At 41.9% G+C, this 17,617-nt stretch overlaps 1 protein-coding gene across 1 annotated transcript in view; it reads right to left on the bottom strand.

The window, feature by feature from the left end:
- Positions 1-1,076: 1,076 nt before the first annotated feature.
- Positions 1,077-17,617, bottom strand: part of srpx2 (sushi-repeat containing protein X-linked 2) — a 67,311-nt gene continuing 50,770 nt past the window's right edge. The window contains exons 5-11 of the mRNA XM_041195677.1: positions 17,365-17,541; positions 15,877-16,003; positions 11,995-12,116; positions 8,912-9,091; positions 5,316-5,449; positions 2,974-3,095; positions 1,077-1,765 (exon numbers count right to left, since the gene is read on the bottom strand). Of these exons, the coding sequence (XP_041051611.1) occupies positions 1,585-1,765; positions 2,974-3,095; positions 5,316-5,449; positions 8,912-9,091; positions 11,995-12,116; positions 15,877-16,003; positions 17,365-17,541 (1,043 nt within the window). The 3' untranslated portion in view covers positions 1,077-1,584. The remainder of the gene's footprint in view (positions 1,766-2,973; positions 3,096-5,315; positions 5,450-8,911; positions 9,092-11,994; positions 12,117-15,876; positions 16,004-17,364; positions 17,542-17,617) is intronic.

The raw sequence follows: 17,617 nt of genomic DNA, 5'->3' as shown, positions 1-17,617 counted from the left end.
TTCAATAAAAATCTGGAATTAAAAGTCTGATGATGACCATGAAACCATTACCGATTGTTGTAAAAACCCATCTGATTCACTAATGTCATTTAGGGAAGGAAATCTGCCGTCCTCACCTGGTCTGGCTGACATGTGACTCCAGACCCATAACAATGGGGTTGACTTTTAAATGCCCTCTGAACAAAGGCAATAAGGGATGGGCAATAAATGCTGGCCTAGCCAGCGATGCCCACATCCCATGAACAAATAAAATCTAAACAAACAAATAAAAGTTAGGATTTATCAAGCTGGGTTCCACTCTGGGATCAAGCTTGTCCAGGGGTAATCTCAGCTGGGGATCATAACAATAGGCCTAGTAATTCAGAGACCTGGATTAACAATTTGGAGACAGGAGTTCAAATCCCACCACAGCAGCTAGGAAATTTAAATTCAGTCAATAAAAAAAAATCTGGAGTTTAAAGCTAGCATCAGTAATAGTGAACATATACTGGATTGATGTGACAACCCATCTGGTTCGCTAATGCCCTTTTGGGAAGGAAACAATACCACATCTGGCCTATATGTGACTTCAGACCTACAGGAATATGATTGACTTTAACAGCCTTCTGAAATGGCCGAGTAAGACACTCAGTTACAGGCAATTAGAATGGTCTTGCAAACTATGCCCAAATCCTGTGAATGAATTAAAGCATTGAAGGTCAAAAGTTTTGAGGAAAATTTTGGTCAATCTTTTTGGGAACTGGACAATGTTGGATAATGTAGGTTCAAAGATTAAATTGATATCCTGGAGGTTATCTTTGAGAATTGTTGGTAATACCGCCACAGAAATTTTAGAGTTTTCTCTGGAATTTTCCTTTGAATTCGTCATGTCTCTCGGGAGAGTAAATAAATTAGGGAATATCTATGATTGGGCAAATTACGTATCATTTGTCAGGTGGAACAGGCTGAATGAGCCAAATGGTCATCTCACCTTTCATGTTTTTGCAAATTCCTATGCCTTAGAAAATGTTTTTGGATTATATACAAGTACATAATTGCAATTACAGGTATTTAAAATCAACTGCCTTTACAGAAAATCAATTTTGGTAAGTTTTATTCATGGAAAAAAACTCATTTCAAAGGCTAACGACAGAAATGGCCCTATTGGAAGTTGAGGAAAGGATGAATGTGTGTAGTTCAACTTGCAGACTGAGACTGAGATTTCACAATTTGATGAGAATGATGAATCAGCCCCACAAGCCTCTGAGATATCTCTGCTCCTCTAATTCTGGACTCTTGGGCATCCCCAACTTTAATGATTCCACCGCTGTCACCCCGGCCTTCAACTGCCAAGATTCTAAGCTCTGGAATTCTCTCGTTAAACCTCTTCACTTCTCTTCCCTCCTTTAAGACATTCTTTAAAAGCTTGCCCTTTGACCAAGGTTTTGGTCACCGACACTAATATCTCCTTATGTGACATGGTGTCAAACTTTGTTTGATAATGTTCCTGTGAAGCACCTTAGGATATTTTACTGTGCTACAGGCACTGTATAAATACAAGTTGTTGGTGGTGGAAATGTAGGGAAAGCTTGTCAAGTTTGAGTTTTAATTACACAAATTCTCCTTTTGCTGTAGGATATCTCTTTCTTCCGTCTGGAGTAGGTAAGTATCTATGAATGGAAACAGCTCACTGGATGTGACTGGTTGAACATAACGCTCCCTGTCTGTGCCATATTTGTCAATCAAGACAACGTTAAAGTGCTTACTGGATAAGTAATAGGCTTGTCTGCAAAAGGAACCAGAAAAGAAGCACAGGTTATTGAGGCTGCAAAATAACTTTCACAATTTATAAGCAGAATACAAGTGCTGTTGATGCAAAAGTAGTAACTAATATGAAAAGTAACATTCTGTAAAATGTAAAAGAAGAGTACATTTTCCTCATCCACATACATTTTCCTTTATAAAACTCCGGGGGATATTCCTACCTCCTGGTTTGGCTTTGTGCCTGAACAAGAGGGGCAACACAACTGCTTCATTCTCAGGCATGTAGTTGTGTACTAGCCCCAAGGCTTTCAACATCAAAATGTAGTTGATTGCCGATCCTATTATCTCTTGGATCCTTCAGCCTACATTCAAGATCCTGGCTGGCCATCCAATCATCAGGAATCTGGGGGAACAGCATCAAATTTTATTGGGTGCTTCTGTGGTGGGGCACCCAGCATGCAGGTTCCCAGAAAAATGAGATAGGAACCTAGGGAGTGTCCTCATCGCTGATCTATATCTCTGCAATGGGCCTGCCCTGTTGTCCAGATCCACTCTCTCTCCTCACTCTACCCCCCACCAAAAGCCCCAGAAATCCCTGGAATAAAAGTCAAGGGAATATGCAAGTATGTTTAACCTGACAGGCTGCCATGAAGTTGTCTCATGAAGTTTTAGATGCTTTAACTCCAATATCTCCATTCTACTATCAGGGTGCTTCCAATGGCAAGAGTACCTGTAATACAAATAACCTGACAATCTTTCCATTAGGTAGAAAGACAACATTCTACAGCTGAGCTTTTGCTTTTTGTTGCCAACCAAAATGATAACAGCTTGTGCCAAAAGTATCTGCTGTCAAAGTGGCCATTTCAAATTTGGCTCCAAGTGGCCACAGGTACAAACCAGTGTACTTCAACAAAATCTAACATAAAATATTTGCTACCAAACTGCCTCTAATTACTTATTGTAAATCATGGAGTATGGTGACAAGGAATGGCTACAAGAGACCAGTATTTGTTTCTTATTGTGTAGGATTAGGTGAAAATTCAATAATCATTCTACTTTCAATAGCTACTATTCAATCAATGGTCGCAGTTAGAAACAGAATTGAATTTAAGCAAGCAGTGTTGTTTTTTTGCATCGTTCAGCTCAGCAATCTAAACCAACCTCATTTTATAATAGATCAATCAAAAATACAGTCCACATTTAAAAGCCTACTCAGCACCAGCCTTTTACCTGAGTTGATCAACAATTTTTGAAGAAAGCTGCTGTTCCTTTATACGTCCTATTACTCTGGGTGGATTTCCAACCAATTCTATTATTGTCACTTGTCTCAGTTCCAGACCACAGGCAGCTTCCTGAACAAGAGCAGAAACAATATGCTTCAGCCAGAGAGACTAGTTAGTAACAACATTTGATTTAAAAATCTCAATTTTGCCATTCAACACTTAATCATTCTCTATATAGGCAATATTCTATTGACAATTTCTATCCTTTGAAGATACACAGTGTAGTAACTATTAGCTTCTAATGATTGTATAACGTAGGAAGATTAGAATTTTAAAAATCATGGTTAGAGGTGTCCATTGCATTCGTTAATCTGTGATGTGACCATTTACAATCTCTAAAATTATCTAGAGATATAACACCAGAAATGCTAAATTTCTATGCCACTCCCCATCCAGCCAGTTGGGTTTGCCTATTCCCCAGGTCTACAATCCTCCCTGTCCGTCTCTTCTCATTCATTCATCAGCTCATTCCTTCTGAGCAAAATCCCTCCTCAGTAATGTTTGCCGATACCCTACACATCAGGGTAGTTCTTGTCTTACTAGCTGGAATCAGTCACTTGCCAATTGTTTGGAAATTTGGCAATTCCTGTCCTTAAGATGCTTGCCTGAGTAGTTAGTGTGGCTTGAGCAAAATCCTCCATAACTGCTTGGAGTCAGTGATGATGCCTGGTGAGGATTCATCCCTAATGTTGCAACCCTTCCTGTTATTCCCGTTCCTACACTTCTTACCCAGGACTCTGCCTCTTATTCCCCCTCCTACTCCAAAACTCTTTCGCCCATCTCCAATATCTGCCTCTGATCTCTGATGCCTGCTCCACTCATATCACTCTGTGCCTGAGGGAATTAAATCTGAACACTGACAACTGGGTGGATCCAGCAAAATTGGTGCTGGAACTCTGGAACTGATTAACTATATCATCTTCCCAACCTCAGCCATTTATGAAAATAGAATCTCCTGGATTTTTTGAGGCAAATTTAAAGAACAGGGATCACTGAACTGACTCCATTGTGAATTTTAGTTCCTCCATCAGTTTTCATGCAGTGGAAGGATCACACTATTTGTTCTGCCTCCACTCAGCAGTCTGTGGGAAACTTATTTTTAAGAAGGTTTTGATAGTTTGAGAAAGAAATAATAGTAACTTTGAACTGACTTTGTAGCTCAGGTGGTATCTATACTATTAATTGGAAAGAGAAACATGCTATCAAAGTTTTTTTGTCTAGCACTCATCAGGACAGATGCAAGATTACCAAAAAAAAAGCTATCTGATCCGCTCTCCATGGTAATGCCTCTACCAATCAGAGCTGACTAGCCAACCAATCAGCATCCTTTTCTCATGCAGTATAAATCATTGCTTCCTTTGAAATTTGGCATCCTTGCATCTGTCCTGATGAGTGCAAGACAAAAGCTTTGACAACATGTCTCTCTCTTCAACAACCCTCAAGTTGCTTTTTGCTGACAGAAAGAACATATACATACATTGTGCCTTTTTCAGCTAAACAAAATAAGTGACAGCTATTCACTGACTCATTCCTCAGGGCAATGCTTTGACCAATCAGGGTCAAGCTGCCTGGTTTAAATTTCAAACAATGCTTGGCAGTTAACTACCAGTCACCAAAAGTGGTGCATTCTCCATGGCAACACCACTTGCCAACCAATCACCACTCTCTTCGCACACAGTAAAAGTTGTTGTTTTCTCCCATATATTGGTATTCTTGCAAGTGTCCTGCTGAGTGCAAGATACGAAGCTTAGACATGTCTTTTTTTGCAGCAATATTCAAGTTCTGTCCTACCAAGCAACTGATTGGAAAGCTCTATTTTGACAGTTTTGTGTGCTGACCAACATCAGTATAATGAGCATAGTGTTTAATTGCACTACACTTTACTATAAATAATATCTTACTAAAAGTTTATTTGAAAAGCTCAGCTTAGGGCTTTCATTTATTTGATGTTATCAGTCTATTTCCACACAGGGTGGAGGAAAGGAAAGGAAAAGGCCAAGAAAGTTTTTGTAAAAGACCATTGATTTCTTTTCTACTATAACAGGGTTTTCTAAAGGGAAATGTTTTTCGGCAAGTTGCTGATTTGATAAGAGTCTAAATTCATCATTATGATCAAAATGATGAATTAATGCAACAATCCATTTAAAATTCTAGTGAGACTCAAATTCATGTATATGCAACATAAAATTATTCTTGTGACTGTTTTCACCTGTTAGGAATAGACAGAAATATAATTAGGAGGTTTAACCCCTGCTCCTCAGCATTGGCTACCAGATCCCATTTACTGACCTGTAGCATGTTTATCTGCAGGCTGTAGTGCATATCAGATGCACTTGGAGAGGATATGATGAGGAGACGTTGCATTTCATAAAACTGATCCAAGAGAGCGCCCACTGAATTCACATCAACATTAATCTCAATTACTGCAATTATATAAAAGAACAAGATATTACCACCCAGATCACACACGTGACATGTTTTGTCTGTTTGGCAGCCTGTATGTAAAGAGGCAACCAAGGGAGGTGAGGTTTTTTTTTCATCATTCATGGGATGTGGTTGTTGCTGGCTAAGCCAGCATTTATTGCCCTTCCCTAATTGCCCTTGAGAAGATGGTGGTGAACTGCCTTCTTGTAGGTACACCCACAACGCTGTTAGGAAGGGAGTTCCAGGATTTTGACCCAGCGACAGTGAAGGAACAGCGATATATTTCCAAGTCAGGATGGTGAGTGACTTGGAGGGGAACTTCCAGGTGGTGATGTTCCAGGTGATGTAAAGGAGGAGATAAAAGTATGCCCTATCTGATGCCCAATTATGTAACACAGTAGCTATTGTGCTGTTATGATTTATGCTCAATTTACCAACTTTACACTGTTGGAAAGATTTAGTAATAAAGGAACAATTGCACACATACAAGGATTCTTCATGTGCTGTTTCCCAAAAATCATCGAGGTTACCTTGATCCATAGTTACTACATTTGCACTGTATGATGCAACCAAAGCCTTTCTTGAATTATCAATGGCAAGAGGTAGGGCAAAATGTGCCCATGTCCAGAATCAAAATGACAATTCAAGTGCTGTTTGGAAAGCCCCCAAAAGATTAAAGAGCTAAGGGGGACATGAAAATGACAATAAAAAGTGAACAACAGCTCCACACAGGCCCCAACTGCCTTTAAAGAAAGCAGCATTGACAGATTCCAGATGTAAAGTATCATTAAAAACATGCAGCAGGTGGCAGCGAGAGAAACAGAGTCCAATGTCACCCTTTTAAACAGCCTCCCATCTGTTTTGGAAGTGATGTTTGGCACTTATTTAAAAGCTGCCTGAAATTTGAATCAGGTGGTAAATGGTCCAAGAGCTCCAACCTATATTCCCCGGCTGGTCATGCATTTCTAAGGCAAGAAACAGAACAAAAATCTCCTTCTGCAGTCACATTACAAAAGGTTAGGATACATTCCACCATTGATTCTCTCTGGCTTCATTCAAGCTGCTAGATGCAGCTGGGAGAGCGGCTAGTGGACCGATCCAAAATGGCTGCATCCTTCCCACAGGTTACCTTCCCGCCTAGCTTGGTATCATCAGCAAACTTTGGTACATTGCTTTCTGTCCCTTCATCTAAGCCATTAATACAGATTGTGAATAGCTGAGGCCCCAACACTTTCCTTGTGACACTCCACTTTTCACTACCTACCAAGTTCAAAAAGCCCCGTTCATGCCAACTCTTTGCTTTCTATCCATTAACAAATCTTCATCCATGCTAAAGTATTGGGAAGAATTTTCCCCCCACTGGGGGGGTTGTGCAAGGACAGGCGGGAGTGGGGTGAACCCGATCAGCGCCCCCCACTTGGGTCCACACCGCCATTTTACATGGGTGGGCCTTAATTGGCCCGCCTAGCGTGATGCATGCCTGGAAGCGCTGTGTGTTCCCTGTTCAGGTGTGGGGGGGGGGGGGGTGGATTCCCTAAGTCAGGGCCTGCGCTCTTTCACACATGCATGCGAAAGGGTGCAGAAATCTCCCTGAGGCACAGGGGTGCCTCAGGGAGATCAGTTCAAGTTCAGAAAAATTTAATAAAGGAAAAAAAATTAAGGACACGTCCCCCATTCCCCTCATGTAACTGTCACATGAGCTGGGTTCAAGTGGAGACCATCTCAACAGAATAGCTCACTCCTCCCTGAGTACTGATGCCACAGCCGCATGAATCAAAACCCCTATTCCCCACACCACTCTTTGAGCCACGCATTTAACTCTCTAATCTGCTTGACCCTATGCCAATTGGTGCGTGGCTCAGGTAACAATCCAGAGATGATTATCTTAGATGTTCTACTTTTTTAATTTCAGCCCTAAGTCCTCAAATTCTCTTAGCAGAACATCATTTCTGGTTCTACCTATGATGTTGGTTCCCACATGGACCATGACAACTGGATCCCCCCTCTCCCACTTCAAGTTCCTCTCCAACCAGGAGGCAATGTCCTTAACCCTAGCACTGGGCAGGCAACACATCTTGGGAGCTCCCAGTCACATTTGCAGAGAACACTATCTATCCCCCATCTTTACTTTCTCCTATCACTACTACATTCCTCTTTTCCTCTTCGTGCTTTCTACCTGAATGGCATCCTTTGCCATGGTGCCATGGCCAGTCTGCTCATCCACCTTGGAGCCCTTCTCCTCATCCACACAGGTAGCAAGCACTTGTGCCTGTTGGACAAAATCAGGAGCTCAGGCTCCTCTATCATTTCATGTTGATTCCCATACCTGCCTGACTCGCAGTCACAACCTCTTGTCCTTGACCACTGACCAATTTTAAAGCTCTGCCATACCTAAGGGTTATGACTGCCTCCTGGAACAAAGTGTCCAGGTAACTCTCCCCCTTCCTGATGTCCTGCAACATCTGCAACTCAGACCCAGCTCAGCAACTCTGAACCGAAGCTGCCTAAATTGCAGACACTTACTGCAGCAATTGTGTCTGGGATTGCAGTGCACTCCACAGATTCCCACATGCTTCAGTCAGGGTACACCACCAACCCTGCCATTTCTGTCCAACCTTCTTTATTTAATTAGTCAATTAATTAATAATTTACAAAGATAAAGTAATAGAAAGTGGCACCTAGCTTGGAGAAAAGGAAGAAAACTCAACAATTACTGGAGGCTGGAAAAAAGTAGAAAAAGAAGCAGCTCTTTGTCCCTCTGCACCAAATTCCCACTTGAACCCAATTCCCAACTGCACACTCTGTCTACGTTTCACTCCAGCAGAGTCGCCGTTCTGTCTTCAGGAGATGATTCAGGGTAGATTTTGGTTGGAATCGTAATAGCGCAAATGCAAATTTTTAGTAACTATGGCTGCTCACTTCAAAACCTACATTTGAAAGAATCCAAGACGCCAGATTTGAGTATCTTAAATAACATAATTCTGTGTTGTCACAACCCAGTTCCTAATTATAGTGTGCATTACAGGTCTACTGTGATGGCCAGTGTGGTCCTGCTGCAAGAGTCATTGTGGCAGATTGTTTCTTCATAAAGCTTACCAAAAAACCTCCTGGTTAACACTTGAACAAGTATCATTAAACCCCTATGCGGCACCTGACATGGAGAAAAGAACTCTAAGACCTTGCTATATTAGGACTGGTTAGTTCAGTACATGTGTGTGTTATTATGTGTCTAACTGATAGCAGTTATAATATTGATCAGTGGATTGAAATATACAAAAATGATTTTAAAGTGGCTGCTGGTTGCTGTGCTGTAAACAGACCTTAGATCATGTAGACTACACGTGTGAGCCATGCAGCTGCAATTCACTTTAGGCTGCAGCACCATCATAGAGATCGGAATGCTTATTTCCTGTGAATGGATTTACAGTGCCACATTGCCAATATCTAATAAATCCACTTACATACGCAAGATGGTGTCACTCCAGACCAGCTTCGATTAAACAGGCACACTCTTTTGTAGATTCCCTGGCGTTCATATCCTCCCTCACATGTGTAAGTGCAGGTTGCCCCATAGTTATTACCAGCAGATGTACAAGTGATATAGCCATGGACAGGCGGCTTCAGAAGAGGGCATCGTCTAACTGGTAATCAATAAGTAGATAAGTATTCAAATTTTACAGTGAGAAACATTGCAGATATATAATTGGCGATTGGTAGAGAAGAGACCATTGCAGGCTATATGCCCCATGTGTGAGGGACTAAGACCTCATCCTGTATAATTTTTTTTCATATAACATATAGGCATGCTCATTGCTATCTCTAAAAATTTCAAACTGAATAAAGACTTAAAATAGCTGAATCCTTGTCTGTCTGTGACCCCCAAACAAAAGAAGCTCCTGGTAGTATCTGAGAAACTCACAAATCGTTATCCCTGAAGAGTCACTGACGACCACCTGTGGGCTTCCCAGACCAAATCTAAAGACAGCTATACAAAGGCCATTGCATTTCATGACCCAGGCTGGCCAGCAGGAGTCTCTTGTCTGCTAAGCCAAAGGGCCCTGCAACCTTCCTTTCAATTCCTAATAGTTGAGACATTTAACAACCTTGGGGACCCAGACAAGGAATACACATCCTTTGTCAAAGACAGTGTGAAGAGGTGGGAGTTCTTGTGGAACCAGTGATATTGCCTTGCAGTCTGCCTTTTTATCATCTGGCTAGTAGCCCCACAGACAAGGAGCTCTGGCCCAGGATAGACACCTGGCCCCATCCACACTGCTTCTGCTAGAAATTCTGTACTATTGCCTACAAGACTGATGCATCTCTGTGTGTCTATCCCATCATGTGAAGTCAACACTACTGAAAAAGTGAATTATAGAGCATCGGCTTTCAACCTGCCAGCCTCTGTGAAAGAATACCTCATTGGACTTTGATTCCAGAATCTGGAACCCACATGCAATTATATTTCTTTTCTCTGTTGTCTCTGCACTGTAAATCTTTCTTTTCTCAATCCCTCTTTTACTGTATTAATGCAAAGGAGGCGATGTTACAATGCTCCTCCTGCATTTTGAACCTGTGCAAATAAGCTAACCCTTTGAGTTCATCCTATCTCAAGTTTGCTGTGGGGTTATTAATAGAAAATTGGATTGCACCAAAACCCAGGGGCTGGGAAATACACCACCACTTGTAAAGGGGGAAGCAAATCAAAACACCTTTCTGTTTACGGACGGGTGGTGAGAGAAGAAATTAGTGCCACTTAAATTAAACCCCCTCTTGTCCACAACAAATGTTTTAAAAATAGCCAACCACATGCTTTCAATCTCTAGAACACTCCACCACCTAACCGGGCAGTTTTCTGATATATTTACCACTCACGATTAAACAGTCAAATCCAAGCTGCCTGTTTATCTGAGCCTCTGGTCATGTCCTGCTCTTTTGGACTTTATAATCTTCTCAAACACATCATTGGGGTGCAATTATCTTGAATACTTCAGTAAGGTATTTCACAAGCCTTCTTTTCTTCACACTAAACAACCCAGAAGGTTATTTATCATAATGGAGGGGCTATTGCAGGAAATACTAAGGACAAATTCTTAGCTTTCTGACATTCCTCTGTATAACATTTTTGCAAGAGTATTAACCAATTCATTTTAAACAAGCAGCTGCAGGTTATCAGGCTAAGAATTCATCCACTAAAATTAGCAACAATTTGCAGCTTTACGTTAATTAAATGAACAGTAAGGTTTACTAATGGCTTAGTGGATAAATACCATGGCTGGTGTTAAAAATGAGTCATATAGAACAAGAAGATCCCATGTTTGATCATTAATCTGTGCTGAGCTTTCCAAGGCAGTTGTGTGGGCACTACAACTGGCCTAAATACTCAACACTAAAAGTGCTCAAATTAGGAGGATTTCCATTCCAGATTGTTGTCAACTGGCCTATGCTGGGAAATGTAAATGCATGGGACTCAGCTGGGTGCAGGATTAGACCCAGCAGTGGCACACTGATTGATCAAACTAGCCTACTGTTACTCTCTGCTTAGGCTCACACTTGAATAATATCTACTTGGGTGAGATCCTGGATGGCTACCAGAGCCTGTGCATCCCTAATCCAGCAAGTGTCAGCAATCAGGAAAGTAGAAGGATAAAAGACAAACAAAATTAGAGGCGTAAAATAGGCTTTTACCACTTATGACAGTAAAGTTCCTAAATACTAAACAACTGCTTGCTTTGAATTAGCTTCAAACTGAAATGCACCAACCTATGACACCAATCTCACCTGCTTCCTAACTTCATCAATTATAGAGCAGTTCCTCACTGAAAAACAGTGGCTCCATCCACTGCCCTCCACAGCTTTGTGTGTGTCTGTAAATTTTCCGCCTATCTTTGGAAATCTGCCGATTACACCAACAAATAGTGCCAAAAGAACCAAAACAAGCTAAGAACTGACATGTTTTACACTGGGCTTCCAGGCCCTTGAAATTGGCCCACTTAAGAGGATCAATTACCTTTGAAATTTCAACAATTAATCCCTTTGAAGCAAACAATGTAATTATCTGCAGACTGTATTCAGTCCCACGGTTGCTCCAGTAACCGCCAGCAGAGCGGACAAGTCAATTAAGAACACTTTTGGGTATAAGGGCCTCTTATAACCATGTAAATGACCCCATTGTCAGGATTTGGGATCCGTAGCTTTCACTGTGAACTACTAGGAGTTCTGTTCCATTGAATTTTGCCAGTGGAGTGGACGCAGTGGAATTTTATCCTCTGACCTCCATTTCCCAATATAATTTTTCTCATTTTCTCTTGCCTGACATTTCTGCTTCCACCTATCTGCTTTGCACTGCATACACAAACTCTCAGTCACTTATTCCTTTCTCTTAACCACTCATTGAAATGACTATACATTTCTTACTGTCTCTAATGTTTATTTCCCCGGTGGTTGAACAACTCCTATAAATGTAATTTTTACCTTTGGTCATCCTAGCATACATTCCTGAAAGTGTTAAAAAGAAAAGTAGTAATATATATGGTAGGTAACCTACCGTAAACTGTGACAGTGAATTTGCAGGAGGCTTTGTTCCTCTCTCTGTCATACGCCACATAGCGAATAATATGTTCACCTTTTCCAAACTCAGAACCTGAGGGTGGTCCTTTCAGAACAATTCTGTGAAAGAACAACAGGGAAGGGAAGAGGTTTATTATCTGTCAGTCAGATCTGAGTAATTGACACATCACTGCTGAAGAGCTTCAAACTCATGTTCACACCATCAAAGCCTGAGGTGTGAATCATAGTTCTATTTTCTTGCCAAATTGCTGGCTTGCTGCCTGAAATCGATGGGCTGGATTTTACAGGGCACGGCAGTCCTTAGCCCACCCAGCTGCAAAGTCAGGGGAAAGCCCACTCATGATCCCAATGGCTGCCCTAAACAATTTAAGATAAAAGCAAAAAACTGCGAATGCTGGAAATCTAAAACAAAAACAAAAATACCTGGAAAAACTCAGCAAGTCTGGCAGCATCTGTGGAGAAGAACACAGTTAACGTTTCGAGTCCGAATGACCCTTCAACAGAACTAAGTAAAAATAGAAGAGAGGTGAAATATAAGCTGGTTTAAAGGTTTGGGGGGGGTGTGTGTGTGTGTGTGTGTGTGTGTGTGCTGGGGTGGTGGGGTGGGGTGGGGGGGGGGGGGTGTGGGCGGGAGTGGGACAAGTAGAGTCAGTGATAGGTCTGTCTGCAAGCATTACCCAGACCTCCCTGTCGCTTGCCATTTCAACACTCCACCCTGCTCTCACGCCCACATGTCTGTCCTTGGCCTGCTGCATTGTTCCAGTGAAGCTCAACGCAAACTGGAGGAACAGCACCTCATCTTCCGACTAGGCACTTCATAGCCTTCTGCACTGAATATTGAGTTCAACAATTTTAGATCATGAACTCTCTCCTCCATCCCCACCCCCTTTCCAATCCCCACCTTTTATTTCCAATAATTTATATAGATTTTTCTTTTCCCACCTATTTCCATTATTTTTAAATGCATTTCTGTCCATTGTTTTATCTCTACCTTTTAGCTTTTTTCGATTCCTTCACCCCACCCAACCCCCACTAGGGCTATCTGTACCTTGCTTGTCCTGCTTTCTACCCTTAATTAGCACATTCCTTAGATAGTATCACCACCTTCAACACCTCTTTGTACTTTTGTCTGTGACATCTTTTGGTTATCTCCACTTATCACTGGCTCTACTTGTACCACCCTTCACCCCCCCCACCACCCCCAAACCAGCTTATATTTCACCTCTCTTCTATTTTTACTTAGTTCTGTTGAAGGGTCATTCGGACTTGAAATGTTAACTGTGTTCCTCTCCGCAGATGCTGCCAGATTTGCTGAGCTTTTCCTAAACAATTTAATGCTGACAGCAACGTTAATTGCTTTAAGGAAAGACTTCCACCCCTATCTCAGGAGGGAGCTGCCAGCCAAAGGATGATTGACAGCTCCGTAGTCCTAGCAGCACTAACCAGGAGTGGAGGCCATTGCTGGGACCACAGGCAGGCCCACCGCACTGAGAAACCCAGGTCAGTCCAGGTTCTGGGTCTCACTGGGGGCAGTGAGGGGTGTGGGGATCTGGGTTCAAAAGGTCGCAGGGATAGTTAAAGAGGGGGTGGCCCTGATCGGGGGCATCTCCGATGAGCCTGGATATCACCAAAGGAGGACCCAAGCCCTTGCCTGACACCATCCCACATTGTTCAAGCTGCTGGGCTTCCCTCATTGTGTTGGGGAACCAATAGAGGAACCAGTGAATGAGTCTCCCACCCACTGCCCTTCACAGCTATGTGTGTGCCTATAAATTTTCAGCCTATCTTTGGAAACCTGTCCATTACACCAACCAATAGTGCCAAAAGAACCAAAACAAGCTAAGGACTGACATCATTTTACACTGGGCTTCCAGGTCCTTGAAATTACCCCCTTGAGAGGATCGATAACCTTTGAAGTTTCAACAATTTACTCCCTTTGAAGCAAACAAAATAATTATCTGCCCCCACCCACCCCCACCGACACCCCCCCTTCCCCCCCCTCCCCCCAACTCCGACCACAGGTAAAATACTGGCAGTAAGGGATAAAATCCCATGTGTATAAACAAGGACCCATGTTTAGCAATATCTAAAATAGAGACAGAAGACTTTAAATGCTGCAGCTGCTAGGATAGGTGTGCTACCATTTAGGTTACCAAGACATACAAATCCTGAAGGTACAATGTTTAATCTGCAGCCTGAACAGAGTTAATCTATACAGGGGGCAGTGGAGTACAATTGGCCTCAATACCCCTGAGGTATAGAAAAGTAAATTCTGCCAGGAGCCCCATTCTGATCTTTGTTATGAAGTCCAGGATATGAGTTAAAGACCAGAGTGGGCCAAACTGTGATGGTCCCCATGATCTAGTCATCTAGCAACAATTAATTGTCTAGTCTCACATATGAATAATTATTAGTTGACAGACACTATCTAGATGTCTAGGCAAAAAAAACCCTTCCCGAGGCAATGGAAACTTAAACATGAAATAGTTGGAGAAATTGTGGAAGGAAGGGCTGAAGGAGAAGGCAGGAATGAAGAAAAGGGAATGGTAAGGCAACTAAAATATATATCTATTATATATTAAAATTGGTGAAAGGTCATAATATTCCATTTTAAAATACATTGAGAAAACCTGGTTATTGGAAAACTCATTACAAATGTATGAACATTTTGGTGCTGCAATGATAGCAGCTTTCAATGTTAAATGGAAGCAGTGTTAGCTATTAAATCAACCATCAACGCACAATGAGAATTAAGATGGATATATGGATTGCGTCTGCATGCAATTACAAGCTCTGGCCACTAAGTGTCACCATGGAACAGCCTCATTCTCAGCCTCTATTGTTTTAGTCAGTAGTTGGAATAGATAAACAAGGAGGTAACTAGTTTAGAAATACAGTTTATTATGCAAAGATAAACTCATGGGCTCACCAAATGCTCTCCCAGACATGGCAGATTTTCCTTCTTGGCTGAACTTCCCCAATAGTCCACCCACGTCCCCTTCCCACTTCCAGAAAAGCAAAAAAAAACAAGAAATTTTTTTAATGCTCCGGGTTGTTCTCTTGAGTTGCTCAGAGCAGTGTCTGAAAGATTAATCTTTAATTCCTGGCAACTCTGCAACCATCTTGAAAGGTTGATAGCCCTATGACTTACAACCAACAGCAACATACTCCCCAAGACTATACCAGTCTGGTTGGTCCACAATTCTTGATTCCCTACATCCAAAGATCTGATCCCCATGCACCGATCGATCACCTGCTTCTCCTTACCCAAAGATTATTCCCATTCCGCCTTACTGAGAAGAGCTGAATCCTCAATGCACCTGCCTACAACTTGCATTTCTGCAATGCCACTGCCATCCTCACATTGTTCAGCTTTTTAGGCCTCTCTGCCACCCCAATGAGCGACACTTCATCCTACCCCTCCCCCAACCTCTTTGCTACCGAGCAGGACAATGAATACATCCAGGCTTCCTTCACCCACCCAAGTCTCTCCACCGAGCAGTGTTGCTGACCCATTGCTCTTCCATCCTCCATGGAGCTTCAAAATGGACCCAGCAAACTACTACTCTCCTCTCAGTAATCATCTATCCCCCTCCTTCTCTTCTCCCTCACTCCTTTCTCTCCCTCTCCCCCAATTCACCTTCTCTCATCCTCCTTCTCTTCCCATCTTCCTCTCCTATCCCTCTGCCCATCCCCCAATACTCTCCTCCCTTGATGCCCATCGCCATAAAGACCTAATTACCCCCTTTTTCCTTGAACACTGTTTGAATACCACATTTAGGTTTGACTTCCCAAGATTAACCAGTTATAGAAATACAATGAAAAACACTACAAATTAGGTCTGATCTTTCACACGAACTTTGTGCTGTGTTTATCAGCCACATCTTTTACACGTGGTGAGTCCCAATATACTCGCGTAGTCAGCTGCCCTGGTTCAGCCACCTTCTCCCTGGACCCTGGGCACTTTATCCTTGGAGGTTCATAATCTATTAAAATCAAGAAATGGTTAATTAATATTCTTTTGCATTCCAATTGTTTGCCCGCATCGCAACCATCCTGAAGGCAGTCACCAATGCTGGGTGTTGTTTTACATGTACCAGCAGTTCTAGAGCCATGTATCCATGCATTCATTTCTCATGTGTGGATCTTGATTAAATAATGCGTGAATGGAGGGGAGCGTCACAGATAGCACTGATCCTGTTCTAACATGACAGATTCCACATGCAAGTTTAGTTTAGGGCCTAACTGGATAGCGATCTGGAGTATAAAACTCGATAGTGATCTGGAGTTTAAAACTCAGCTGACTTTTTGCTTCACTAATCCAGGAACACTGATGTCAATTGTAACAACTCCATCATTATATGGCTGAGAGCACTTAGCACAGGCCATGGATCAAGCCAGGAATCTTCCAGGTGTAAGCGGATCAGTTACATACAGTATTTATTAAATATGTATGTACTGGATTGAGAAGATCAAGTTAATTTTGTTTTTAATAGGTCAATTTATGGTATCTGATAGGTAGGCTTTGTGATGAAACACCTTGGGGTAATTAATAAAAGGCCTACTTCTAGAGACCGGCTGGCACAGCTGGTTCTTTCTTCTTTGAACAGATTCTGGTTCAATGTTAAATTAGTTTGGCCAACTTCAACCTAGGTCCCAGTGGAGACAGGATCACCAAAAGAACTCTGTTCACTCTAAGAGGGTACAAAATGGTATGGATTAAATTTAGGAAAATTTGCACCAGTCTGTTAAGGCACGCTGATAAGGCAGAATGAGAAAATTTACTCAGCACCTGCCCATTTAATATTTGATTTGAGATTATTTGATGCTGACATTGGTTAATAAAAAGACATTACTGAATGTATTAATCACTTTTATATTTCAATTTTGATAGAAATATTAACTAATTAATTTGAAATATGTTGACGCCTACCATAAAATAGCAAAGGAATATCATGCAAATAAATAAAGCATTCATCCGCTAACACCTCCAACAGCAATTTCTAACCAACACATATTTCTGAAATAATACCAGTGATAAACTCCAAATGCAAGGAGGAAATATTAAAACCACACAACATGGCTGCAGAAATGTTTTGGTTAGAGGGAAACATCAGCTCTTGGAAACTTCACTGAATTTTTGATATATTTTGGCAGCAACATTTTTACAGCACGCTTCTAATTAAAATGTGTGTGAACAGTAAATGCACAGAAGGATGTTGAGGAACTGTGAAGCATAGGGCCAGATGATCCTATCAGAAAGTAACACTCAGTCTTTTCTTTTCTCTTTTTATAAGCTCCAAGAATTTAATAATTACAAAACCAAGTGGGTTCCAGTCCAATTTACCTACACATAAAGGTTCGCTCCCACTCCACTGGCCATTCTCCAGGCACGCTCTTGTCCTGTCTCCTTCCAGTTGGTATCCTTGCTCACATATGTACTCACACTGGGAATCCACACGTGTCCCCTTGGAGCACACATATGATCCATATGGAAATGCCGGAAGTGTATGACAACGCACCTCTGGGAAGGAAATAGGGATGAGCAATGTAATTGGATTACCAATACTCTGGTATTGAACAGTGACACTTTACCCCAG

The sequence above is a fragment of the Carcharodon carcharias genome, chromosome 9 (genome assembly GCF_017639515.1).
Source record: "Carcharodon carcharias isolate sCarCar2 chromosome 9, sCarCar2.pri, whole genome shotgun sequence".
Lineage (NCBI taxonomy): Eukaryota > Metazoa > Chordata > Chondrichthyes > Lamniformes > Lamnidae > Carcharodon > Carcharodon carcharias.
This window is presented reverse-complemented; position numbering and strand designations above follow the sequence as displayed.